The sequence below is a fragment of the Myxine glutinosa genome, chromosome 6 (assembly GCF_964187855.1).
Source record: "Myxine glutinosa chromosome 6, kmMyxGlut1.1, whole genome shotgun sequence".
In the NCBI taxonomy this organism is placed as follows: Eukaryota; Metazoa; Chordata; class Myxini; order Myxiniformes; family Myxinidae; genus Myxine; species Myxine glutinosa.
The window spans coordinates 90,447,929-90,475,455 of NC_136266.1; the positions used below are offsets into that span (position 1 = coordinate 90,447,929).

At 44.2% G+C, this 27,527-nt stretch overlaps 1 protein-coding gene across 1 annotated transcript in view; it reads left to right on the forward strand.

Annotated features, from left to right (window-relative positions):
- The window catches only part of ADAM11 (ADAM metallopeptidase domain 11), a 168,411-nt gene that overhangs the window by 78,870 nt on the left and 62,014 nt on the right, over positions 1 to 27,527 (forward strand). The window contains exons 12-21 of the mRNA XM_068120641.2: positions 2,155 to 2,321; positions 4,550 to 4,634; positions 11,395 to 11,485; positions 12,216 to 12,267; positions 14,473 to 14,572; positions 15,483 to 15,554; positions 15,767 to 15,862; positions 19,742 to 19,822; positions 20,322 to 20,369; positions 23,348 to 23,411. Coding sequence (XP_067976742.2) covers positions 2,155 to 2,321; positions 4,550 to 4,634; positions 11,395 to 11,485; positions 12,216 to 12,267; positions 14,473 to 14,572; positions 15,483 to 15,554; positions 15,767 to 15,862; positions 19,742 to 19,822; positions 20,322 to 20,369; positions 23,348 to 23,411 — 856 coding nt within the window. The remainder of the gene's footprint in view (positions 1 to 2,154; positions 2,322 to 4,549; positions 4,635 to 11,394; positions 11,486 to 12,215; positions 12,268 to 14,472; positions 14,573 to 15,482; positions 15,555 to 15,766; positions 15,863 to 19,741; positions 19,823 to 20,321; positions 20,370 to 23,347; positions 23,412 to 27,527) is intronic.

Below are 27,527 nucleotides of genomic sequence, written 5' to 3' on the forward strand. Positions count from 1 at the left end.
GATGTTTATATGAATCGTTTAAAATAAAAAAGCCTTCAATTTCTGATATTTTGCCTTTTCATTTGGGCTTCCCAATTGAAGCCCCGCCCATAGGGCGGGTACCGTTGCTAGTTATAATAATTATTCTTCTGCAGCACTTTTGCATTTTTATTGGGGGTACCGAAGGAACTCTATTGTTTTTGTGCTGTTGGATTTTGTTGCACAAGAGGGATTGACGTGAAACTTTCGAGATCGGAGCGTCTACCCATGGAGAATTTTATAATGATAACTATGACATCATAGGACATGTAGTATGGCAGCCATGTTGGAAAAAAGGTAAAACTTTGGAACAACTTCTGGGAAACCGCTGAATGAAAAAAAAATTGAAACTTGGCACACTTCAGGAACGCACTACTGGAAACATTTGATAGGATGATGTCATTGGTGTCTTCATGATGATGTTATATTATGTGGATATGTCGATGCTTTGTCTGATCAGTATGAACAATTTAGAAGTTTATCCACAAAGCGACTTGTCAAGAAAATTGAATTAATGACGTCACGGTGATGTGGTCAGCAGCCATTTTATTTTTTTTGAAAAAAAAACCTTCAAAAATCTCAGAAACTGCTAAACAGATCGAGGTGAAACTTTACAGGTATGATCTACTATCCATGTGGAACAAAAAATTTCATTACTATGATGTCATCAATGACATGGCTTGTCAGCCATATTGAATTTTTATTGAAAATCTTTTTAAAATCTTCTTCTCTCAAACAATCAAACTGAATGATGAAAAACTTTAAATGTGTCATCGGCTACCCTTTGAGATATACGATTGATTGTTAAAATGTCATCGTTCACATGGTCTGGCAGTAATGTTGAAATAAAGGAAAAGCTTTTTCAAATTGTTTCTCTGAAATCACTTAACCTATTGATGTGAAACTTTACAAATATGATCCAATACCATTGCTACATATTGTGTGAAAACGATAACGCCATCTGTCACGTGGTTTGGCAGCCATATTGGATAGAAAAACAAACCTTACCCTATCAAAACAAAACTTCACAAACTAGATCATCTACCCAGTTATAGTCGGGTTTTACATTTATGACAGTGTTCATGACAGTTATCATGTGTTCAGACAGCCATATTAGATTGAAAAAAACAGATCCTTTAAAAATCTCCAAAACCACTTAACAGATTGATGTGAAAGTTCATAGATATGATCGACTAACCCTAATAAATAAAGTTTGTTAACGAAAACATCATAGGTCGCGTGGTCGAACAGCTATATTGGGTTGTAGCTGAAAACTTAAAAAACCCTCTTCTGTCAAACCGCTGAACTAATTGATGTGAAACTTTAGGTATATTATCGAGTGCACATGTCGATAAAAGTTTGATAATTAAAACTCCACCGGTTAAGTGGTTTCATAGAAAATTATTTTGAAGGTTTTCCTTCAATCAAATATGGCTGCCAAACCGTGTGACCTATGATGTTATTGTAATCACACATTTTCCTACATGTGTAGTGGATGATATATTTCAAGTTTCACATCAGTTGGTAAAGTGGTTCGAGAGAATGGGTGGTGTGGGATGGCATCGTCATTGGAACGGGCGGCGTGGGATGGCATCCTCTTTGGCATTAGTGTCGTTCAATACCTGACATAACTGCTAGCAGTTAAAAGCGGAGTTTCAAGTTGTAACCATCTAAATAACCATGTGGAATCTTTGATTAACTTCATCTCTGCAGATGAGGAGGGTAATGAAGTTTTTAATGTGTTGCATTTATAAAAGTACTCCTAAATGAAACCTGGCAAAATGTTTCAAACCGGTTTTTTGTTTGTTTGTTTAATGAATCGTTAAATGTATACAAGGGTTTTATCCCACAGCCTTAATAGGGTTAAATTCCAGCATAAAGGATCAACAATGTGGTGCCTGTTGGTTGGTACTGTGACCAATAAAGGTTTGTCAAATCCTGTGCTTTCCAAAATATGAGCGCTAATACTACATTGCTTGCAATTGAGCACGCTACTGCTGAACTATCGTTGGGTCAAGTGTTTTTGCCAAAGTAAACTACTCATGACACTGAACTGCTCTTTTATTTGGAAATTTTCATTATTCATTTAAAGATGCCTCCATGACTAGAGATTTGATGGTCTTCATTTTCTCCCAGATATTTAAGAAGCATCTGAAAACTCGTGTGGTATTGGTGGCCATGGAAACCTGGAAGGTGGATGATAAGGTGTCTATAACGAAGGACCCTTTGCAGACACTGCACCTTTTTATGAAGTATAATCGCCAGCTGGCCATTGACGAGAGTGACACAGTCCACCTCCTGTCGTGAGTTATTGCTGTTTTTGAGAAATACTTTCTTCTTAAAAGTTTGTCTCAAATACAAACCCCTTCGCTGTTATGATACTAGGATCCACCTGCCACACTGGCTATTGCTGTGTGGATCCTGGCCAACAGAGCCTATGCCACACATTCGTCTGTGGTCCACAAACAGATCTGGAGAGGTAGCTGAGAAGATTGTGATTGAAGTGATAACTCTCCCCCTGACCCCCAGCGGCTCAAATACTGTAGTGTGGCCACGCTATGAAGTTTTTACCTTGTATGGGCTGTAGTGAGCAGCAGTATCAGTTTCTTGCAGTCTGCCCAGCCAGAGGCTTATCCTCCTTTTGTTTGCTGAGCATTGTTTTTATATTATGTATTTGTATCACAAGCAATCCAAAGACGTCAATGTACTTTTCCGTCAACTAGTAGGCAATTATCATATCTCGTATATGGATGCTTTATACTGACACTCCAAATTTGCATCCAAATAATCCTAAATCAGTTGGCACTCCATCGGTGGGCACACCCATTGACACCTCATTTGTTGATATCAATAATATCCTGACACCTTTATCCATGCTTATCTATATAAACCCAAGATGATGTAATTTGCAATGTGAAGAAGGAGCAGAACCCCAATGATAGTGGAGTGCCATTATCCCAACTCCCTAAAATTCCCTTCTTTGGCACCTAGTTGGAAATGAGTTGCAAATTAAATTAGTGCTGGATATGTTTGAGGAAATTTGTGGACCACAAAAACATGTCAGCTGAGGCTGTCTACACTTTCCTGTGTTATTTCAAATTGGTGGAGTATGGCTTCGTACAATTTGTTGGTGGGCTGATCCTCTTTCTGAATCGCCTTAATCTAATGTGTGCCGTTGGTTGTAATCTCCATATGTGGGTTTCAGAAGGTGGAACTGAGTCCTCCCAGGTCTCAAAGTATCCATCCTTCATTTTAGTAAGGGGTCACTCACTGTTCATGGACCAAGCTGTGAAGTTTTCTTGTTCTCAGAGTTTTGCTTCGAGGGCTCTTTTCAGGATCGTCACTGAGCCCCAGACAGCTTCATCTGTAGTTCATTGTGTCAAAGCGGTTGCAGTGGCAGATTGATTCAGTTACCCTGGATGGGATCACATGTCTATCCACCACAATACCGTGCCAAATGGGCCAACCGAGCCAGTAGATATACAGCGCTGATTCTGTGCCATGCTACTGATCTCTAATAACGACTAAGCGGAGTCGCTATAGGTGCACGGCTGAAAGGTCATCAATTAATTGATACACATAACGTAACCCTAACTGTATACATGCCCAACAAACCAAAGAAACGAACAGGATCTTTACTTATCTAACTTATTGGGTCCAGTCATTCCACAAGAGATAGACAATAGCAAGGGGTAGACAAGACAGAAAATACCCTGGCAATGCCCGGCGGAACACTGCTGTACATTGATGAGGCATAAGCAAGATTGAGCCAATGTCATTGCTGCAGTCCATTCCTGGCCTCAGGAGATTAGGCGTGGCTGGCTGGGTGGGTTGTGGCAGAGAGCACAGCATAAGCGGGAGGCTTATGAAGGGAGAAACTCCCACAGTACTCACACGCATCTCCACCAGGTGAGGTTACAGGCTTCTCCCTCCCACCTCTTGCACATTGCACCCACTTTTATAGAGCCACCCCCACCCTCAGCCATTACACATTAAGCTCCTCCCCTCTCAACCACAATTGGTCCGGGATCGAACCATCTCCACTTCGGTTGGGATTGAAACTCCAGCTCTTCCCGCCCAAACGTCTCCCTAATGGCCTAACAGGTCACTTAAAAAGGCCATAAAAGCCAGATTTCCAAAGAAAACTTTAAAAAGGGTTGATTTGGGGATGGCGATTTCAGACACAAACATTGGGGGTCAGGTGGACGACATATTTCTATCCATAAAACGATGCATATCTAATATCACAATTAAAGTACCTCACACTTGTTCTAATACATTTAAGATAGGAAATAACCAACCTATACTATGCAAAGTTAGCCCCTATAAGTAATTTCCACAACACTATGTTATGCTTTATCTCATGGAAACTTTGACCTTTTTGACAGGAGGCCGTATTGAATGGTGAATATCGCGAGGTTAGTAACAGCAAAAGTTACGGTATAAATGGAGTATGTTCAATGCAATCTCACAATACAATTATTTGTACTCGATGTTTGATGCATTTTCTATCAATCTCTGATCTTTCCAGTGGTGTGACATTTGAAAGCAAACACAGCGGACTCGCACACTTTGGAGGAATTTGCTCGCGGAACCATGGAGGAGGTGTTGTTGAGGTACTGTTTCACTGTTTATCCTGTTTTCTTCATGGACCCATGGCTAGCAACAAAATCAGGTCATTTCAAAATGGAGCAATATGAAACAAGAAGAAAAATATATGAAATGTCATAGCCCCCGTGATTTTAGTAAATTTGCTGAACGGAGTTAAAGGTCGTCAGTCAGCCATCTTTGGTTGGATTACAAAACAAAATTTTATGCATAAGTATACTCTTGAAGGAACTGCGCTCCAACGCGAGTCGAAAGAATTGACGCGACCAAAGACGGAATTCGTCCGAGTTGCTTTATTGAAACAAAACAGCTCAGGTATTCTGACAAGCCCGTTTTTCGGGCAACAATATATATACACATTTATGTCGGGAAGTTTGCCCGGCAAAAGCTATACCGGGCATGCCCGGGTATCAAGGGCGAGCCTTGGAAAGGCGAGTCTGGACCTGCCCGGGCGTGTTTGGCTGCGGCCTGGCAAGTCGAGGCTGGGCGTGCCCGGGCGCTCTGGGCGAGCACTGGAAAGGCGATAGCGGGCATGCCCGGACGCTCTGGGCGAGCCCTGGAAAGGCGATAGCGGGCATGCCCGGACGCTCTGGGCGTGCCCTGGAAAGGCGATAGCGGGCATGCCCGGGAAAGACGAGACCGGGCGTGCCCGGGAGGTTCGGGCGTGCCCGGGAACAGTGAGTCCGGGCATGCCCGGGAGAGGCGCGTCTGGCCGTGTTCTGGCCGGTGCAAGGCGATTATGTACATCCAGCGGTAACCGCTACACACGCCCCTCCAGAATCGACCTGCACCGACAGGGTCAATTTAAGGGGGGTCCGGATGACCCGGCCGAGGCGACCCCTGGAGGGTCGTGGGGAGGGGTCTGACGTGGTGGTGGGTGGTCGAGCGGGGGGAACTGTGGACGGGGGGCGGCCTCGCCGCGGAGGAAGGGCCAACCGTGGTGGTCGGTCGACGTCCATGTGCGCCGGTTTGAGGCGGTCCACAGAAATCCGGTCCGGCCGGCCGCCGAAGTCGACGATGAAAGACTTGTCGCCCCGTCGCAGGACCCGGAAGGGCCCATCGTACGGCGGCCGGAGTGGCCCCCGGTGCGCGTCATGACGCACAAAGACGTACTCCGCTGTGCGAAGCGCCGGGGGGACGTAGGACTGGGGGCCACCGTGGCGGGACGTCGGCACGGGGGCAAATCGTCGGGCGGCCTCCTGGAGGTCCAAGCGCTGGCGAGCGGCGGACCAGGGACTGGTAGCGTCAGGCACGAATTCGCCCGGGACGCGGAGTGGCTGGCCGTAGACGAGCTCGACGGCGGACGCCTGGAGGTCTTCCTTGGGGGCCGTGCGAAGGCCCAAAAGGACCCACGGCAGCCGGTCGGCCCAACCGTCGTCCTGAAGGCCGGCCATGAGTGCGGCCTTCATGGAGCGGTGAAACCGCTCGCACAACCCATTGGCTTGGGGGTGGTAGGCCGTGGTGCGGTGCAGCGTGACCCCCAACGAACGGGCGACCGCGCCCCAAAGCTCAGACGTGAACTGTGGGCCGCGGTCGGATGAGATGTCCGCTGGTGCGCCGAAGCGCGCGACCCAGGTGGCGATGAACGCCTGCGCCACGTCGGCGGTGGTGGTGGAGGTGAGGGGCACGGCCTCCGGCCACCTGGTGGTCCTGTCCACCATGGTGAGCAGGTGGGTGAACCCCCGCGAGGGGGGCAGGGGACCCACCAGGTCCACGTGGACGTGGTCGAAACGCCGTTCAGGCACGGCGAAAGGTGCCAGCGGGGCCTGGGTGTGGCGGTGGACCTTGGCTCGCTGGCAGGCCGTGCAGGCGTTGGCCCAGTCGCGGATGTTTCGTCGAAGGCCGTGCCAGACGAAACGCGCCGACACCAGCTTCTGAGAAGCTTTCCGGCCCGGGTGAGAAAGGCCGTGGATGGAGGCGAAGATGCGGCGCTGCCAGGAAACGGGCACGATGGGGCGAGGCTGGCCCTGGGAGACGTCGCAGAGCAGGACGGTGCCCGCGAAGGGGATGTCGGCCAGGCGGAGGCCCGTGTCCGCCACGCGGAGTGCCTGCACCGAGGCGTCGGTGGTCTGGTCGGCCGCCATGAGCGTGAAGTCCACGCCGAGGTGGACCGCGTTCGCGCTGGCCCGCGAAAGGCAGTCGGCCACGGCGTTGTCTTTGCCGGCGACGTGCTGGATGTCCGTGGTGAACTCCGACACGGCGGAGAGGTGGCGCTGCTGGCGGGCCGACCACGGCTCCGTGACCTTAGCCATTGCGTAGACCAACGGCTTGTGGTCGACGAAAGCCGTGAACGGGCGGCCCTCCAGGAGGTGTCGGAAATGGCGAACGGCCAGGAATAGCCCGAGCAGCTCGCGGTCGAACGTGCTGTAGTTTAACTCGTTCGGCCGGAGTTGCCGGCTGAAAAAAGCGAGTGGCTGCCAAACCCCGTCCACCCATTGCTCATGGACGGCGCCCACCGCGTAGTTGGAGGCGTCCGTAGTGAGGGCGATGGGCGCGTTGAGCACCGGGTGAGCCAGCAGCGTTGCGTCGGCGAGGGCCCGTTTGGCACTGGCGAAGGCCGCGTCCATGGCCGCGGACCAAACAATGTCATGCTTGGCCAGCTTGCCCCGGAGGGCCTCGTAAAGGGGCCGCTTGAGCTGAGCAGCGCGGGGCACGAATCGGTGATAAAAATTCACCATGCCGAGGAACTCTTGGAGGGCCTTGATGGAACGGGGACGCGGGAACGTGGTGATGGCCTCGACCTTGGTCGGCAGCGGCACGGCCCCGGTCTTGGTGATGCGGTGGCCCAAAAAGTCAACGGTCGTCGCGCCGAAGTGGCATTTGACCGGGTTGACAATTAAGCCGTGCTCGCTGAGGCGACCGAACAGTGTTCGGAGGTGGAGGAGGTGCTCGGCGCGGGACGTGCTGGCGACGAGGATGTCGTCCAGATAGACGAAAAGAAACGGCAGGTCGCGCAGCACGCCGTCCATCAAGCGCTGGAACGCCTGGGCCGCGTTCTTGAGGCCAAACGGCATCCGCAAAAATTCGAACAGGCCGAACGGCGTGATGACGGCCGTCTTCGGGACGTCGGCCGCCCGGACAGGTACCTGGTGGTAGCCCCGTATCAGGTCAATTTTCGAAAAGATGACCCGTCCCGCCAAACGGGCGGAAAAGTCCTGAATATGCGGGATCGGGTACCTGTCGGGGGTGGTAGCGTCATTGAGACGGCGGTAGTCGCCACACGGGCGCCATCCATCCCCCGGCTTTGGCACGATGTGCAGTGGCGAGGCCCACGCGCTATCGGAGCGCCGCACGATGCCGAGGTGCTCCAACGCGTCGAATTCGGCCTTTGCCACGGCGAGCTTGGCTGGGTCGAGGCGGCGGGCCCTGGCGTAGACCGGCGGGCCCGTAGTGGGTATGTGGTGCTCGATCCCGTGCCGCACCGCGACGGCCGAAAACGTCGGCCGCGTGAGGGCCGGGAATTCCACGAGCAGGCGAGCGAACTCGTTCGTTGCCGGGAGGGCGCACGCCAGTTCGGTCGGCGCGGAGCTGCTCATTGTGCACGCCAGGGAGCTGAAGGTCTCGGCGTGGACAAGGCGACGTCGTTTGACGTCGACCAGCAGCCCGTGCGCGCAGAGGAAGTCGGCGCCCAGCAAAGCCACGGGGACGCTGGCGGTAACAAAAGTCCATTGAAAGCGCTGGCTGCCGAAGCAGAGGGTGACGACGCGTGGGCCGAAAGTGCGTATGGCCGAGCCATTAGCAGCGACCAAAGAGGGGCCGCAAACTGCGTCCAGCCTGTGGTGCTCGGAGGCAGGTATGACGCTCAGTTGGGCGCCGGTGTCGCACAGGAAACGCCGTCCAGACGCTTTGTCCCGAATAAACAGCAAGTTGCCCGAGTGGCCGGCGCTCATGGCTGGGAATGAACGCCGGCCCGGCCGTTTCCCGACCTGCCGAAAGTGCACGGGGGCCGGCACGTCCGAGCCTTGTGTCCGAACCTGGCGTGGTAATAACACCACGCCCGGTCAGGTGGAGGCCCCGGCCGTCGTGTCGGAAGCGGGCGGTGCGGCGTGGCAGCCGCCAGTTGCACCGGCAGTTCGGCCTCCAACCGCGCAGGGCGCTCGGGCGTCGTGGGCGTCGCCTCGGACGGCGGCGGGCTCCAGGTAACCGCGCCGATGTGCTGGCCCGCCGAGGAGATCTTATCGGCTTCCCTGGCGAGGGCGCGGGAATCCGTGATCAACGTGCCAGCCAGGGCGAGGCGTACCGGGTTAGGCAGCTGACGGAGGAACAGCTCCCGGAACAGGAATGCCGGAGAGTGCTCGCCGAGCAACGAGAGCATATAGTCCATGCGCTCGGACAGGCGCGTGTCGCCGAGCTCGGGCAGGTCAAGCAGGCTCCGTGCGCGTGCTGCCGGTGAGAGGGCGAAAGCGCCGAGGAGGAGCGTCTTCAGCGCGTCGTATTTGTCAGCAGCCGGCGGGTGCTGGAGGAGGCTCAAGGCGCGGGCCGCGGTGGTGGAACCGAGCGCCGCCACAACATGGTGGAAGCAGGTGTCGTCCGCGGTGATGCCTCGCAGGGCGAACTGGGAGTCCGCCTGGGCGAACCAAACAGCCGCGTGAGTCTCCCAGAAGGTAGGCAGTTTAAGCGTCACTGCCGTATCCATGTCGGTAGGTCACCAATGAAGGAACTGCGCTCCAACGCGAGTCGAAAGAATTGACGCGACCAAAGACGGAATTCGTCCGAGTTGCTTTATTGAAACAAAACAGCTCAGGTATTCTGACAAGCCCGTTTTTCGGGCAACAATATATATACACATTTATGTCGGGAAGTTTGCCCGGCAAAAGCTATACCGGGCATGCCCGGGTATCAAGGGCGAGCCTTGGAAAGGCGAGTCTGGACCTGCCCGGGCGTGTTTGGCTGCGGCCTGGCAAGTCGAGGCTGGGCGTGCCCGGGCGCTCTGGGCGAGCACTGGAAAGGCGATAGCGGGCATGCCCGGACGCTCTGGGCGAGCCCTGGAAAGGCGATAGCGGGCATGCCCGGACGCTCTGGGCGTGCCCTGGAAAGGCGATAGCGGGCATGCCCGGACGCTCTGGGCGAGCCCTGGAAAGGCGAGAGCGGGCATGCCCGGGAAAGACGAGACCGGGCGTGCCCGGGAGGTTCGGGCGTGCCCGGGAACAGTGAGTCCGGGCATGCCCGGGAGAGGCGCGTCTGGCCGTGTTCTGGCCGGTGCAAGGCGATTATGTACATCCAGCGGTAACCGCTACACTCTCATGTATTGTCTTTGTGCCAAGTTTGAACAAAATTTGTCCATTCATGTTGAGAAGTGGTTGGGGACATGTTTAAGTAACAAAATGGCTGCCAGTTGGCCATCTTGGGTCTGATCTGGAAAACAAAATGACGTGCATATGCAACCCATCATTCATTTTCAGTGTGCCAGGTTTGAACAAGATCGGTAAATGCATGTCCGAGAAATGGTTGAGGACGTGGTCAATATCAAGTTTTTGTTGTTTTTTTGTTTTGTTTTGTTTTTGTTTGTTTTTACAACTAAAATGGCCGCCTGTCTACCAGTCGTCCATCTTTGATCAGACCGCACAACAAAGTAAGGTGCACGTATATGCCTCATGTGCTGTGCTTGTGCCAAGGTCGAACAAAACCGGACCATGCGTGTTCAGGAAATGGTTGGAGACAAGTTTAAGTAACAAAAAGGTTTCCAGTAGGCCATCCTGCAACTAATTTTGGGAAAAAATGAAGTGCATATGTAAGCCATCATTCATTTTATCTGTGTGACAAATTTGAAGTATAGTGGTAAATGCATGTCTGAGAAATGGTTGAGGACGTGTTCAATATCAAGTTGGACCTTAAGATCCCAAGCCAACCGCTTAAACTCTTCAGCTACCACCAAGCATTTAATATCTATTGCTTATATTTTAAATACGTACCTCATTTAATCGTGATAAAATTCTCATGGATTATCCGCCACATCCAGTGATTACAATGGCAAATTGGCAAACTAAGGGATTTTGCTTCAGTTTTCAGGACACATTTCTTGCCCCGAACTTTGCTGTTTCTTGGATTGTTTGAAATGTTGAGAACATCTTCATCGGATTATTGTACAGCTTTTTAAATACATGATCGAGGCTCATGGAAGAGCTACAGCAAAATGGAAAGAGAGAAACACCAACAGCAGAGTAGAAATCTCAATAACCTGGAAATAGGAGTGCTTGGGAATGGGGTAATTTTGGCGTAGTAGAGATCATGAATATGGATGGGGGGAGGGGGAGGGGGGTAGTGGTGAACAGTTGTCTTGACACCCTGGATGGAAGAATGGGACTGAACAGACTGGGGAAGTTGGTTTCATAGGCGAGAGAAAAGAGGAGCAAACGAGTAGAGGTGAACTGTGATCCTGAATTTTAGGAGTTTAACAAGACGAGGGTTACTGGCAGACCATGTGTCCCCTGCAGAAACCTGGGAGGGTCAAAACCAAGAGAGGGCAGAGGGTGCAAGACCAAAAAGAAGGAGGTGGAATACAGAAAGGGCACGAACCTGTCTGCAATGTGAGAGTACCAGGCCTAGACACTCAGCTTCATCACAAGAGATCCCAATGATTTTGAAGGCCTAGCTTTCGACGGTATCAGGAAGGGCAAGTTCTGAGGCAGGATTGCCAGCCCAAAGGGGAGAGAGAGCAGCACTCCATTTTGTATTTGGTGCAAAAGTTATTTTGATATACCACGACACAATTTAAATGGTACATTTGCTCGTTGAACAGATTGAATGAGTTTGTTCTGCGTTCTGCAGTACGGGAATGTCGGGACGATGGCGATAACTCTCGCCCAAGGTATCGCACAAAACCTGGGCATATTGAAGTACAACCGCAAGATCCTGGAGGGTAAGTTTGGGTTATTGTTCTGGTAAAAACATTTTATATTTGAGTCAAGGAGGTTGCAATGAAAGGAACTTAGCTGTGAAAGTAAGAAGATTAGGTGCTCTACGCTCATGAACCCCAAAGTCTGAAACAGCTGTCATCATGTGCTTTCTTTGTTCATATATACTACCTTTATACGACAATGATCTTTCTCTACATAGCATGTGAGGTGCTTCCTGGTGGTCTGTAAGTGGGAGTAGCAGGATATCTTTTTTGGTCTTAAAAGGGCCTGTTGTTTCTTTCATATGAGGAAGAGCAGTCCATAGCATGTAAGCCAGGCTATTGTATGAATTAATTTAAGCTGGGCTTCTTCTTTCATACGCAGCACATGGTTGTGGGCAGCATTTGCTGGGTTAGAACTTAGAGAAGGGGGTAGCGCAGTTTTGCTGCTGATGCAGTACCCCCTGTAGGTTAAAGCAGGAATCTGGAATCTGTTCAGGGTGCAGGCGATAGTTCATCTACTCTTCGTGAAGAGCTTTAATGTCATGTAAGATTGTAAATGTATCTGCATGTGATGTTGGTAAATGCATTTATTTCTCAGAAACGTTTAAACAATCAGGTCTCCATTGCTACACATTTGAATGTTAACTTTTATATAATATCTACTTAGTGAAAATGTGTTTTTATAACATTGGTATCAATCAATGTCTGTGTTGTTCTATTGCTAATGTTGGACATTTTAACATTCTTCTAGACAAATGCAAATGCCCTGATAACTGGCATGGCTGTATCATGGAAGATATCGGGTAAGATCATACTAAAATTTGGCTATATCATGAAGTGGATTGTGAGAGAGATTTAGATATTTGATGAAGTGGATTGTGAGAGAGATTTAGATATTTGATGAAGTGGATTGTGAGAGAGATTTAGATATTTGATGAAGTGGATTGTGAGAGAGATTTAGATATTTGATGAAGTGGATTGTGAGAGAGATTTAGATATTTGATGAAGTGGATTGTGAGAGAGATTTAGATATTTGATGAAGTGGATTGTGAGAGAGATTTAGATATTTGATGAAGTGGATTGTGAGAGAGATTTAGCTATTTGATGAAGTGGATTGTGTTTACATTTTGCAAACAGCTAGGTAACTCAATTAAATAAAAATGGGTGATTGGAGTAAACTCTTTATTTAATTACAGCAATTGTTAGCAATTGTTAATTAAACATGTCAAAAGCTATTTACGTTCTAATGTGTTGCTGGGCAACACTAAGAATGAATGAATGAATGACATGGAGTTTATGATTTAAAGACAAATTTAAGAAGTGGAACTGGAACTTTTAAACTGAAGTAGAAAACAAACATTGATTGTCATATTCTTGTCGCTGTTCCCATGTTGCACGTTAACAGAGCCAATTCTAGTTATCAACATGTTAACTTCATATATTTCCTTTTCAATACGTTGATGAAATTTGGATTGCTAACAAACTAATGATTTATTTAATAAGCTGCAAGAGAAATAGCGATTGTATGTCATACCTGGGTTCACTTGACACATCGATAAATGCAGTGTAGTAAAGTATAACAGTCATTTTGCACACTTTTACTAGATAATGAAGAAGGCATTCTTTACTGGTTAGAAGAAACGCTGCCTTGAAGCATAAATTAAGTTTCCAATAAAACAACCTAATTTCAGTCTCTCCCGAGCCTCTTCAACTGATTGGTCCAAGGGGGCGTGTCCAAGTAAGCCTCACCCAACTGCTTGGTCCAAGGGGGTGTGTCCAAGTAAGCCTCACCCAACTGAATGTCTCCATCCCATTTTCTTGGTGGCAGCATTGAGCAGTGTATTTCACCACCAGAACGACAAAAATGCAGGGAATAATAAAGTTATTGTTTTTTATTTATTGATTGGATAATTACTTTATCCAGTCTCATCTGTATTTCAAGGATTTTCAAACATACGGCTTTGTAGGTTCGCTCAACTGGCCAGGACAAAGCGATCGTTCTTTATTTCCGGGTTATTCCCAGGTATGTGGATGAGGAACACAGGGAAATATGCATTGATGAAAACCTGTTCTGAATGTTTGTTATAACCAAGGTGCCTGATGCAGAGGTCCATCTGCAAATGCAAACATGCAATACTTTTAAATATGTACTGTACTACTTGCCACAGTACACCGTTTGTAAACAATAAATGTTTACGACTTCCTACCACCCACTGCGTGTTACATTGTCCATAAGCGACACAAACCCACAGGCACTTTTCTAATCATCCTATCATAATACCGAGAAACACCAGCTCCCTTTGGGAGCAATCGTGCCCATGGAAGTTCACGTGACGTTCTATTGTCCTCATTCACGTGACTTTCCATGAGCAGAACGAGACAACATAGGCCGACTTTTGTTTAATAATACTTTAGTTTACGGCCATTTACCAATAGTTCTTGTGATTTTTTTTCCCTGGAATATTGGCTTAGAGTTACATCAGTATGCAAAATTTCACTTTTCTGGCCTACCCAGAAAGTACTAAGCATTTATATAATTGTACCAATCAGTGAGTTGTTAGAAAGAGCTTTGCATACTGTATATATGATGTATAATTGAACGTCTAAATATGGACCTTTTTTTCTTGGTGAAATGTTGTTAAGTTGACTTGGATTTTTGATTTGCTTGATGCAAACTCAAACCCTGGACTACAGGCCGCACCAGTGATGGTGTATCCTGTACTGTATATTGGGTGGGTTCTGTAGATCCTTCTTCCCTCTCAGGGTGCTAAACCCTTCCGCACCTTTCAGGCTTTTGTGCCAAGTTTCCAGAGAACTTTTATCATCCCCCAGCATGTACACACGGCATATATACGATCTTCTTCTGACTCTTGTGTTTCGTATGTGCAATGTGAGATGGTTAAATATCTTCATTGCTTACAAATCTCCTGCATTGTCTGAGTAACCATTGACATTTTGATTTTGTTCTGTTTTGTTTTGTTTTCTTTTTAATCCATTTGGCTCAATAGGCAACAACTGCCTTCAACGTTTTCGAGGTGCAGCCTTGACGAGTTCAAGCATTTTCTGCAGCAAGGCCATGGAAGCTGCCTGTTCAACAAACCTACAGAGGTAACAAGATAATCTCCTTGCTGCAACTCTCACTTCATCCTCACTTATGCGCTTATTGTTATAAAGCAGGAAGGTAACACAACTGGAAGTGAAATTTAGCAAACTCTGTGGCATAAGTGTTAGAGAGTCTGCAGTACGAACCAAGCCCGCTGCCGAGTCATACCCAAGACTTAATAAAAATGGTACATGCTGCTTTCTTGCTTGACACAAAGCATTTGAAGGATAGTGCATGGATGAACAATCATAGTTTGGTATCCATGGGAAGGACAAAAAATAAAGCAGAACAGAGTTTCATGTTGATTTGAAGTTTTGCTTCAATTGATATCGAGTGAGTGCAATGGTTGAAATATCATATATTTGAAGGACCAAGACATTAATATTTCAAAACTGGTGAGTGGAAATACATTATCTGATAATATCTAAACATTCTTAGTGATTATTAGCATAGATCAGTGATGCCCATAACGTTGACACACTCGCTCAGTGAAATTTTGCAGCGACCCATATTCATGTCAGTTCATTTGAATGTACCATGAGCTTCTGCTTCATTGAAACATAATGTCGACTGCCATTTATATCTGTGTCCATCATAAAAAAACACCTGAAAGTTTCTTGGCATGAGGAAAAAAAAAATAAGGAAACGTAACGTGCATCCAACTGGTATATTTGTCATCTGGAGAAAAGCCCTGATTCAACATTTTGACTACAGAGTGGTTTTTAGTGGGAACAAGCACATTAGTCCCAATTTATGACCACTTGTGGTCAAAATGACAAACAAGGATAAAGACCAAGGTAACAGGGCTAGAATCTAGATACATTGGACGTTATATCTGCCTTCTGTTTCCTTAATATTCATCAGTGTTGATGTGAACAAAGCAGCATGGGTGTGGTGTATCTGACATGTTTGCAGCTCTTTGAGCGACCAGTGTGTGGAAATGGGTTTGTGGAACTAGGCGAGGAATGTGACTGTGGAGCATCAGCTGTGAGTGCCCATCACTCTTATTTCCACAAACGATGGCGTTTGCATTCATTTCCATTTCATAATCGGTTTGAACCTGGATTAAAATTAACAATGGCGCTCACGTGCCAGGTCGACAATGTTGTCTTGGAAAAATATATTTGTGCTTTGACTTAATCTAATATATGTTGGTAAATTCCTCAAAACCAGCTTTCCTCTGTGCTTGTGTGTCACAGGGGTGCAAGAGGCGTTGGGGCAGATGCTGCACCAAGTGCACCTTCCCACATGGTGCAATGTGCAGTGAAGGCCTTTGCTGCACGGGTTCATGTGATGTAAGATGATGTCCATTATGGAGTTGTCTGGAGTGATTGCATTACTGGTAGTGTGTATTTGCAAGTTGATTGGACTGGCTTTTTAATGAAGATACATCATAGGATCCTTACTAACTTTCTTAAGCTCTCAGCCAGTTAAAACATCATGAGGGTTCTGTTAATAAATTGGAAAATAATATTTTTATTGGAAAATAATATATATATTTATTTTTGCCAAATCGTTTTCACCTTGGTTGTATGAACAAGGTTTGATCAAAAAGTGCGGAGACTGAATTTATTCTCACAAAACTAAATGACAACAGTTAATCAAATGTATCCCCTTCAAAGTAGTTTCATCCTGATTGAGCACAATGATTCCAGTGCTCCTGCCATTTTAAAAGCATATCTCGTACTATTTTCACAAAAATAACACACTCCCTTGTATACCCTGCATCTGGGGAAATAGTGCTGCAAGAAAATTTCAGGCATGTATAACCTGCACACGGGTATAACCTGTGTAGCCAGCTTCCCTTTCCACATAACCAGGAGATACACGATCTCCATATTTCTAGCAGCCAACATGGCTATGTTGTTATTGTGAAGGGCCAGCAAACGACTCTTTTCGAAAAAGGCTGTAGCAGTAAATAGCCAATTGACATTATCCCTTCGGGGAACTATGCAAAAAATATCCCAAACATCAAATATTATCCCAAACAATGAATAAAATAGAGTGGAATCAAATAATAGAAAATAGGTCCAACATTTGCAAAACAGTACACCAAACAACAAAAAGTGATGTGTCTTACTAATTACTATGCAAGTTCAAAAAACAAACGAACAAGAAAGAGCAATCAGATTGCAGACCCACGCCAGCATGTGTTTTTGGTGGTTTTGGTGCTTTTGTGTTAAAACAAATATGGCGGCCGAACCACGTGACCGATGACATCTTTTTTTTTCTCCACCAATGTAGCCATAGATGACGCTCAAGAAATTTCATCTTGATCGGATGTAATTTTATACTTGTCGAATTATGATGTCATAATGGAGGAACATATGACATCATCATTAACATAAGTTATTCCCCATGGAGAGTTCTTTAGAATGAGCCATGTCTCATTTTTTTTCTATGCAGCGCTTTCGGAGATATAGAGGTGCAATGTTTTTCGGTTTTTCCAACATGGCGCTTGTACCACGTAACTTAAGACGTCATAATTATCATTTTTAAAAATTCTACAGGAATATTTTTATTGTCAGTTGTTCAAGGCATCATCATCATCATCATGTTCATCATCATCATGTTCATCATCATCATGTTCATCATCATCATCATGTTCATCATTATCATGTTCATCATCATCATTGTGTTCATCATCATCATGTTCATCTGATTTGTCATTATCTGGAACCACTGGGTACCGGTGTTGTTCTCAAAAACTTCACAAAAGGACATGCCCGAGCAGGTTGCCTTTTGTTTTGTTTTTTTACATTTGCAGTGAAGTGTACCAAGAATATACAAAGAATTTAGATGAAAATGATGTCATCAAGATCTGGTCTGTAATTTATACCCCTAGCATCTAAAAAATTGGAATAAATTTTTATTTCGATCGTTAGGTGTCATACTTAAAAAAACAAAAAAAACAAGACTGGTGCTTGTAACCAATTTACACACATATTTACATTTCCACCCAGACTGTTTCTATTGGGATGGTTTTCAGTCGTTGGAACAGAAAAAAGTCATTTGGTGCCAAATCTGGTGAATACAGTGGGTGGGGGAACCAGTGGAATGTTGTACTTGGCCAAAAGTTCTCATGTGGAGAGTGCTGAATGTGCCAGCGCATTGTCGTGATGCAACATCCACAAACCTGACTCCCATTTTTCAGGCCGCTTCCATCGACTGCATCACTCAGGTATTTCAGAACGGCCAAATAAAACTACCGATTCACCGTCTGACCTTGTGGAACAAACTCGTGGTGCACAACACCTTCACTGTCAAAAAACGCAATCAACATCATCTTTACCATTTTGGTGCACCTGTCTTGCTTTCTTTGGTTGAGATGACAAGCTGAGGCTTAGTTTCAGTGTCATAGCCATAAATCTAAATGTCTCGTCACCTGGGCAGGAATTTTTCTTCATTCCCTGCACGATCAAAGAGTTCCCGAGACTGTGCAGCGATGTTCTTTCTGTTCCAGAGTGATAACCAGAACATTTCCCCACATCTCCCCACAATAAATTTAGTCCTGGAACTTTTTGATCAGACCTCATAGCTACAAATGACACTGTATTTTGCAAAACTATGCCCTTGGGCTAGTACCATGACATACCAGTTTCAGGTTCATTAGCATAGGGTTTGACCTCCTTGCCTCATAATCACCCTTCTTTGATCTGTAATCGCTCCAGCAGTTCCATGTGGCTCCACCAAAGAGGAAATCAGAACTTGTATTAATATGTATTTTAATGAAGATTGTGCCAGTATGGAGAGGGTTATCAATTCATAGTTATAGATAACGAGCAAAAGCACCCGTCCCCAATGACCGGAAAAGCAAGCAAAAGGACCGGTCCAAGCAAAAGCACCTGTCCCCAATGACGGGAAAAACAAGCAAAAGGACCGGTCGAAGCAAAAGTACCTGTCCCCAATGATGGGAAAAGCAAGCAAAAGGATTGGTCTAAGCAAAAGTACCTGTCCCCAATGACGGGAAAAGCAAGCAAAAGGACTGGTCCAAGCAAAAGTACCTGTCCCCAATGACGGGAAAAGCAAGCAAAAGGACCGGTCCAAGCAAAAGTACCTGTCCCCAATGACGGGAAAAGCAAGCAAAAGGACCGGTCCAAGCAAAAGTACCTGTCCCCAATGACGGGAAAAGCAAGCAAAAGGACCGGTCCAAGCAAAAGTACCTGTCCCCAATGACGGGAAAAGCAAGCAAAAGGACCGGTCCAAGCAAAAGTACCTGTCCCCAATGACGGGAAAAGCAAGCGAAAGGACTGGTCCAAGCAAAAGTACCTGTCCCCAGTGATGGGAAAAGCAAGCAAAAGGACAGGTCCAAGCAAAAGTACCTGTCCCCAGTGATGGGAAAAGCAAGCAAAAGGACTGGTCCAAGCAAAAGTACCTGTCCCCAGTGATGGGAAAAGTTTCAGTGAATCTATTAATTTCAATTATCTCATGGATTTAAAAAGGCTAATTGTGTTTCACTCTTGGTTTCACTCAGAGCCAAAGCTCTGAGCTACTTATACTGTCCATCGAGAAATGATGGTGCAATATTAGGTGTCGGAGGAATGGGGTGGACAGGATGGATACATAGGGAAACCTATCTTCCAAATACCCCCGCCCCCCAATCTCTTTCTCCCTCCACTTCATCTCTCTTCCTCCCCCTCATCTCTCCCTCCCCCTCATCTCTCCTCCTTGCCCCACCCTCTCTTACCTCTCTCTCTCTCCCCTATAGAGTCTAAGGATTAAATTTAACTTAATTTTGACCCTTTTGAAGTTTATTATTAAACATGTTTTTTTTCACAATATTAAATGGAGGTTTTTCTTTAATGAAATGACTGCCTTGCACTGCAGCCTTTGTTCAAAGACTTTCAGTATAGGCTACTGTTATTAACAACGCTGACATGGTTTGTTCAACTTTGTGATAATTCTCAATTCGGATCATAAACACACTGTTAAACAAACAGATTCCATGTTGTATTTATACATTTTAAATCTATCTCGTTTGTTATAATGCTCTTCTTGTTGTTGAATGTTGAGGGTTTTTTTCCTACATGCTGACCTTTTCAAACACAGAGTGAGAAGCAGCCGCTGGAAACCGGAGACAGCTGAACGCATGGACAGACACCACGGTTCACTTTATATATAAATAGTTATCTTTCATTTACACAGCAATTCGTTGTATTTACTGGTGTTTGCAGTTTGCAGTGAGAGGACAAAGATGTCGCGCAGAAGTCAACGTTTGTGACATACCCGAAAGTTGTACTGGAGATTCAGGCCAGGTAAGAGTACGTCTGTGTTCTGGGAGTGAGTGGATGTGTTTTCCGAACCCACAATATGCCTTCTCTCCAGTAGCGGTTAGTGGTTAAAGCACTTGCACTATTCCACGTGTACAATTGAAAATCGCTAGTTATCTCCCCACACTCTTTGGAAGGGGTTTAGGAGGGGAGTGGGAGGGAGTGGGGTAGTGCCGGGAGGATTTATTTCATGCCCATAACCTGAGCCGAGCTACCCCAAGCACAAATGAAAGATTTGGTGGAGTTCAGCCAGGATTCTATACTGAACAAACATACAGCTGTTGCCTTATTTTATTAGTAGGATTTATTTTGATAACAGAACTTGCACAACAATTTAATTAAGTTGATAAAATTAATTGATTGATTATAAATTTTGAGCAAGACTTTACTTGAATGGTGTTCTGTCACTATATATGTACACCTGCATTTCCTGTGCAATTCAATGTTTTATTACATTCATAAAATACTCATTTGTTTCACCCAGTGCCCTCCAAATATACACAAGCAGGATGGCTATCATTGCAGTAATGAGGTGAGGTATTTTCTGATTAATGCTCATATTTTATTTCTAACTTCATTTGTGTACTTCTCTTTTATGTTCGTTTATCCTAATGAAGTACTGTAGTAATAACAATATCTATTTTCCACTGCAGTATTTTTAATTTGGATATAACAGTGTAAAATATAAATGTTCATAGGTGTTGGTTTTTTTCTTTGAAAATGGTTTTATCCTTGGAATAGTATCGTCAGCAAAAGTTTTTGCAATTTCACAGGCATACAGTCGTAGTCAAAAATATTGGCACCCTTGCACTTTTTTCAAATAATGCACCATTTCTTCCAGAAAATTGTTGAAATTAAAAAATATTTTGGTATCCACATATGTATTTCTTTGGTTTGCAGTGGAACAAAACAAAAAAAAGCTGAAAAAAATTACTAAATCCCAGCTTATTCCACACAGAAATCCTTAAATGGCCCAGACAATATTCTTGGCACCTTTCAGAAGTTGTTAGAAATAATTAGATTTAAAGCAGGTGATTCTCCTTTACGTTGGAATTGAACTCACCAATGGTGAGTTGCAGGTGCCTGCAATATAAAAATCACTCATTCAACCAGTTTGAATAGAGGAAATGAGTCATTCTGCTGTTTTGTGTCACTGTGTGTACCGCAATGAGCATGGACAAAAGAAAGAAAACTAGAGAATTGTCTGAGGAGGTCAGACACAAGATTGTAGCCAAGCATGGACAATCTCAAGGCTAAAAGCCCATCTACAGAGACCTTGATGTTCCTGTGTCCACCATACGCAATGTTATCAGGAAGTTTAAGGCCCATGGCACTGTAACCAACCTCCCTGGATGTGGCCGCAAGAGAAAACTTGATCGAAGATTGCAGCGAAGGATTGTTTGAATGGTGGAGAAAGCACCTCTATTAACTGTCAAACAGATTCATGCTGACCTTCAGACACAAGGTACGACAGTTGTAACTCACACCATCCATTGCCAACTCAAAGAAATGGGGTTCTATGGTAGCAGATCCAGGAGGACCCCACTGTAGAGAGAGAGAGAGAGAGAGAGAGAGAGAGAGAGAGAGAGAGAGAGAGAGACAGACAGAGACAGAGACAGGCAGGCAGACAGGCAGAGATAAGAAAGCTCGACTGGAGTTTGCCAAAACACACCTGAACAAGCCAAAATCATTCTGGGAGAATGTCCTGTGGACAGATGAGACCAAATTAAAGCTTTTTGGTAAAGCACATCACCCCGATGTTTACAGAAAACAAAATGAAGCCTTCAAAGAAAATAACACCTTCCCTACAGTCAATCATGGAGGAGGCTTAGTGACGTTTTGTGGTTGCTGTGCTGCCTCTGGCACTGGGTAACTTGCACGTGTGCATGACATGAAATCAGGAGATTACCAAGGCATTTTGGAGCGCAATGATCTACCCAGGTACAAAGCTGGGTGTCCGTCGAAGGTCATGGGTCTTGCAGCTGTACAATGACCCCAAACACACTTCAAAAAGCACACATGAATGGTTCAAGACAAAACGCTGGACTGTTCTGAAGTGGCCAGCAATGAGTCCAGATCTAAATCCCATTGAACACCTGTGGGGAGATCTGAAAACAGCAGTTGGGAGAAGGCACCCTTCAAATCTGGGATAACTGGAGCAGTTTGCACAAGGAGAGTGTGCCAATCTGCCAGTGGAGAGGTGTAGGAAGCTCATTCATGGGTATACGAAGCGCTTGACTGTAGATATTTTGTCCAAAGTCTGTGCTACCAAATATTAAGTCGAGGGTGTCAACAATTTTGTCAATGATATTTATTTTTATTTTCTGATTTAAAAGGATATATTAAGTTCTGAATCAAAAACAAAAGTTCTGTAATATTAACAGTGAAATAAAGAATTGTGGAGACCAAATGCTTTTGTCAATTTCAACTTATTTTAGAGAAAATTGTGAGTTATTCGAAAAAAGTGCCAGGTTGCCGTTATTTTTGGCCATGACTGTATATAGCAAATGTTAGGATTAAGTCGGTAATAATTATTATTGTATTTGTAGTGGCATCATTTTGCCCATCATGTTATAACTTATAATAATAAAAGAGTGTGTGTGTCCATCTGTCAGTCAATCAGTCAGTCAGTCAATGTGTCTCCTCCATAAATGCAAAACCATGACACATAGCAGCGTCAAACTTTCCACGCATACTTATCAAACTCCAAGTGAGTGCATGAATGAAAACTGGGTGTTTGGGTGTGTTTAAACACCCTTTTTGAAGATCATTTAGGGGATGCCCATAACAAAAAAAACAACCATCTTGGTCAGTCCTCTGTCACATCGCTCGGTTTTTAAGCCGCAATTTATTTTGGCCCATTCCAACATGCCTTGCTTTGGAACCACGATAACCTCTCACTGACTAATTAAAGCATATGATCAAAATGCTTCATTTTCATCCATTCCACGGACCCTATATTGTGTCGTGAAAAGGAATTTGTACTCTCTCATTCTATTTAAACATGGAAAGATTAAAGGTGTTGCCTGACCCCTGTCCATGGTAGTATGTCTGTAAATGGTGAGTCCTCGCCTTTGGGGGAACCCGTCCTCCCTTCCTCCAAGGTATTAGTGCAAATGGTGAGTCATCACTCATCACTCTCAACTCTGCTCCAGCTAATATAGTGGTGACTGAGTCAACCAATGGGTGTTCAGATTACCAATTACGTCATGACCGATGAACCAATCGGTGTCGATCTTACATAGACATGCTTATATATGCACGCTCTTCCACTTCCTTCTTTCTCTTGCTGTGATTTACCTTGAGGAGTACAGCACGAAAATCTTCGGTTAATCTTATTATGTTGTGTTTGTTGTCTTGTATTTTAAATTAAATATTTTTGGATTTCTGCTTAATGTTCAGTTTTAACTTGTTTCGAGCCATGTACTGATTTAAATTGTTATACCATACTTTATGCCATGCCATCTTGTTTTGGAAACTTTGATGGATTAATTTTTTGTGTTATTTCAGGGAAAGTGCTACAGAGGGGTTTGCAAAACAAGGGAAAGGCAATGTAAGGCACTCTGGGGTTCGAGTAAGTAAACGACGTTCCTTGTGCATTTGCTTTCCATTGCCTTACTGTCTATTGTGTGTGCACCTCTCTTTGAATGCATTTGTCTCAAACAGATTGTGAAAGCTTTTCCAATGCTAATGATAGACTTCTTTACTTCCTGAACTACCATATTCAATTGTGGTTCATGTTTGTTCAATATTTTGTGTTTGATTTTATAAGACCAAATGGGTTGAATTTTTTATTTATTTCATCATTATCAAAGTTGATGCTTTAAGTGGCATCCTCTTTACATCTCTGGAGGAGAAGGAGAAAGAGAAAGATATTACATGTGCATGAGGAGAAAATAAGTGATCTAGAGATGTTTGGGAATTCAAAAAAAAAATCACAACTGAAAAAGATGGCAGAAGCTCAATTTATCAACACCGTTTGGTGCATTTGTGGTTAGAAATCTGCATTTTGGACCCTGAAGTGAATCCCTGTCACAGCAGGTTTCTGGCTGGCACTCAAGGTGTTCTGTTTAAACCATGATAATTTCTATATTGATATAATATCAATGACTGAAAGCGAACTTAAACGTTGTTCTCAAGTATCACATTTTTACCAGACATGACAGGTCTCACATTGATCGGTGAAGCAGTTTCAGAGAAGGGATTATGTTTTCGGGACGAAGTTGCCGGAGGCATTATGTTTTTGGGTTGTCCTTCCGTCCTCCCATCCTTCCGTCCGTACAGGCTAAACCTCATTTTTCTCAGCAACCATATGTCCAATTGAGACGAAACTTTCAGGGTAGGAGTAACACCCATGCAGAATGTTTTTATGATTGTGATGTCATAGGTAACCTGGTATGGCAACCATCTTGGATTAAAAGCAAATAATTAAAAAATTATTTCAATGAAACCACTGAATGGAAAAATTTGAAACTTGGCACATTGTCAAGTACTCCCTATGGGGAACAAAAGCATGATAATGATGACATCATAGATGAAGTGCGATACCAGCCAAAAATGTTTTAATTGAATTCCTTATCCTAAATATCTGAAATTGCATGCACATGATCTATGACCCATTTGTATTGAAATATTAAATTTATGACATAGGTCACATGGTTTGGCAGCCATATTGGATCTAAGGGAAATATTAAATAATTATATCTCTGAAATCGCTCACCCGATCGATGCAAAATTTTACAAATAACATCTAACAGCACTGTTGCATATGGTTTGAAAATGATGTCGTAGGTTACGTGGTTTGGCAGCCATCTTGGATAGAAAAACGAACCTTATCCGATAAACATGAAACTTCACAAACATGATCCCCTACCCATACATATGCAGAGTGTACATTTTTAATGTCATATGTCATGTGGTATGGCAGCCGTATTAGCTTGAAAGCCGATATGAAAAAAAAAATCCCTTCTCTGAAACTGCTTCACCGATCGATGTGAAACCTGTCATGTCTGGTAAAAATGTGATACTTGAGAACATCTGAAGGGATTTAAATCAAACTTGTTTATTTTTAGCACAGTGAATGATGGCATCTACCCGTTGTGGGACTATGCGGAGGCATATTGGCGACAGTCGCATTGCTCTAGTTTTGTTTGTTTTAGGTTTGCTATCTTTTAGACAATAATCATAATATTTATATTGCTTTATTGCATTCTTTGTTCCCCATAAGACTCTAATAACACCTGCAAGAGTTACAGCATATACGCTTTGTATTGGGATTTGCTGTCATAGTGGTTATGTAATATGTACATGATTACTGACAGGAATTCATAGTTGACAATATGTGTATGAGTTCCCTTACAAGCAGGATGAGGCAATTCACTCCAAGCCAGTGCAATGGTTGCCAACCTACGGTTGTTAATACTCATCCTTTTAAAATGCTGAGCTTCAAATTAGGAAGCATCACGTACCATGTTAAAAGTCTTTGGTATGACTCAACCGGGATCGGGTATGAACGGCCAACCTCTCAAACTCAGAGCGGATGCTCTAAAGTCTAATCCATTACGCCACCAAGTCTGGTTATAATGCTTCCTTTTTAATAATATAATCCTTTTCCTGTACTCTCGGACCCAGACATTTGTAGGGAATATGTTCTTGAAAATTGCTGCAAATGAGGAATCCGTGAATATTGGGTCATTGTTTCAATGGGGAAAAGGGGGATAGGTTCACGGATGTTCGTGATTCATAAGGGGAAATTTAAAAAAAATTGAATTCGAAGCACATCATTACAGTTTCATTAAAAACGCTTACAAATAAAAACAATACTGTAAACCTTTCCAAGAGGTTAGCTCACTCTTTTTCCATGAGTGTCATGTTACTTTATTGAAAAAAAACATTTTTTTGCTTCGATCTTGCGTGATTCTCAAAGCGAGTCTAAAATCCCAGAAATAGTTGCCGTTTTAACAGCTAAGAGTTTAAAGGGCCACAGACAGAAAATCGTGTTTGATTTAATTAATAGATATGGCTTCACTTAACACTTAATCGTTGTTATTTTTTTAAATAATTATCTTCGAAGGAAGATATTAATGTTTTTATGTGTCCTTTTACGCTCGATTGGCCCCACCCCCAAAAAACAGTGATTTTTACCTTTGCTACCAAAGATTGATGGAGGTTATGTTTTCACCCGTCTTGTTTTGTTCCTGTCCTGTTTGTTTGTTTGTTTGTTCGTGAACAAAATATCTCAAAAAGTTGTGGACGGATTCGGACGAAATTTGGCAGGACGTTAGACGGACGTTATGTGACAAGGACGAAATCATTAGATTTTGGTGAATATCCGGTTTCGAATCCGGCTACTATAATTTTTTAAGTGATTCTTTACCATTGGGAGATTGGGCCAAAAACGATACACAGCAGGATATCTCAAAAAGTTATCGACGGATTTGGACGAAACTTTGTGGACAGGTTATGTGTGTGACAAGGAAGAATCAATTCGATTTTTGTGTAGATCTGAATATGGATTCGGATATGAGAATTATTTAATTTTTTAAGTGATTCTTCACCATTGAGGGAAAGGACTAAAACCAACATATAGCAGGATATCTCAAAAAGTTATGGATGGATTTGGACGAAACTTGATGGACAGGTTGTGTGTGTGACAAGGAAGAATAGATTCAATTTTGGTGAAGATCCAGATCCGGATCCAGCTAGTATAATTTTTAAAGTGATTCTTCACCATTGGAAGATTGGGCCAAAAACGATACAAAGCAGGATATCTCAAAAAATTATGGACAGATGATTTTGATTAAATGCGATTCTGTATTGCGATTTTCTGGTCTACTCTGGGATACAAAACGTAAACTGTTCACAAGGTGGAGGTATGCTCTCTACTGAGTGCCGTTCTAATATTACCCATGTGACCCACTACATCATCGAGGGAATATTTTTGCTGCGGGTAGTTTTTATAATGATTTTGACTATCAGAGGATTCGTGATGAGAAAAATTTTCGTCAAATTCACTTTCTGACGGGTCTGAAGCGAGTTGTGTGGCCATTATCCGTTGCGTGTTGGGGCAACCTTGCCATTGATTAAATCACGCAGATAATGACGTCACAAACATTGCTATTTTTAGGGGCGGTACCAGACAGGTTTGCTTTTTAAACTATAACGCCTCAAAAAATTATTTGAATGAAAAAGCACGTTTAGTTCTTTGTTTATTACTTAAAATTCTATATAATCACATCAAAAAAAATTACATGTCTGTGGACCTTTAAGCTTGAAGGAATGATATGGTATTCTGTATTATCTTACAAAGATAGACTTTGAGTTTAAATTGCATAATTTGAAATGTACTGGCATCCCAGTCCTTGTTAGAATTTCATTTTATTTTGGATCCAAAATATGAGTTCTTTTTTTACTTACCATGAACCAGCTTCGCTGATCGGCGCAAGATTTACACAATGGATATCTTGCACCGATTAGTGATGCTGGTAAATGGTACGTAAGTAAAACGAATGTCAAGGTCCGACAGTCTACAAAGTTAAGGCTCATGAAGGGCTGGAACACGGAACAGATTAAGAAGCAACAGAAAAGGAACAGTAGAAAGAGGGAGTCCTTTCTATTGCAGGGTTGAAACAAGAAGCTGTGTCGAAATTTGAACTGAAGAAGCATCAACAATAGGGCTGAGGGATAAAAT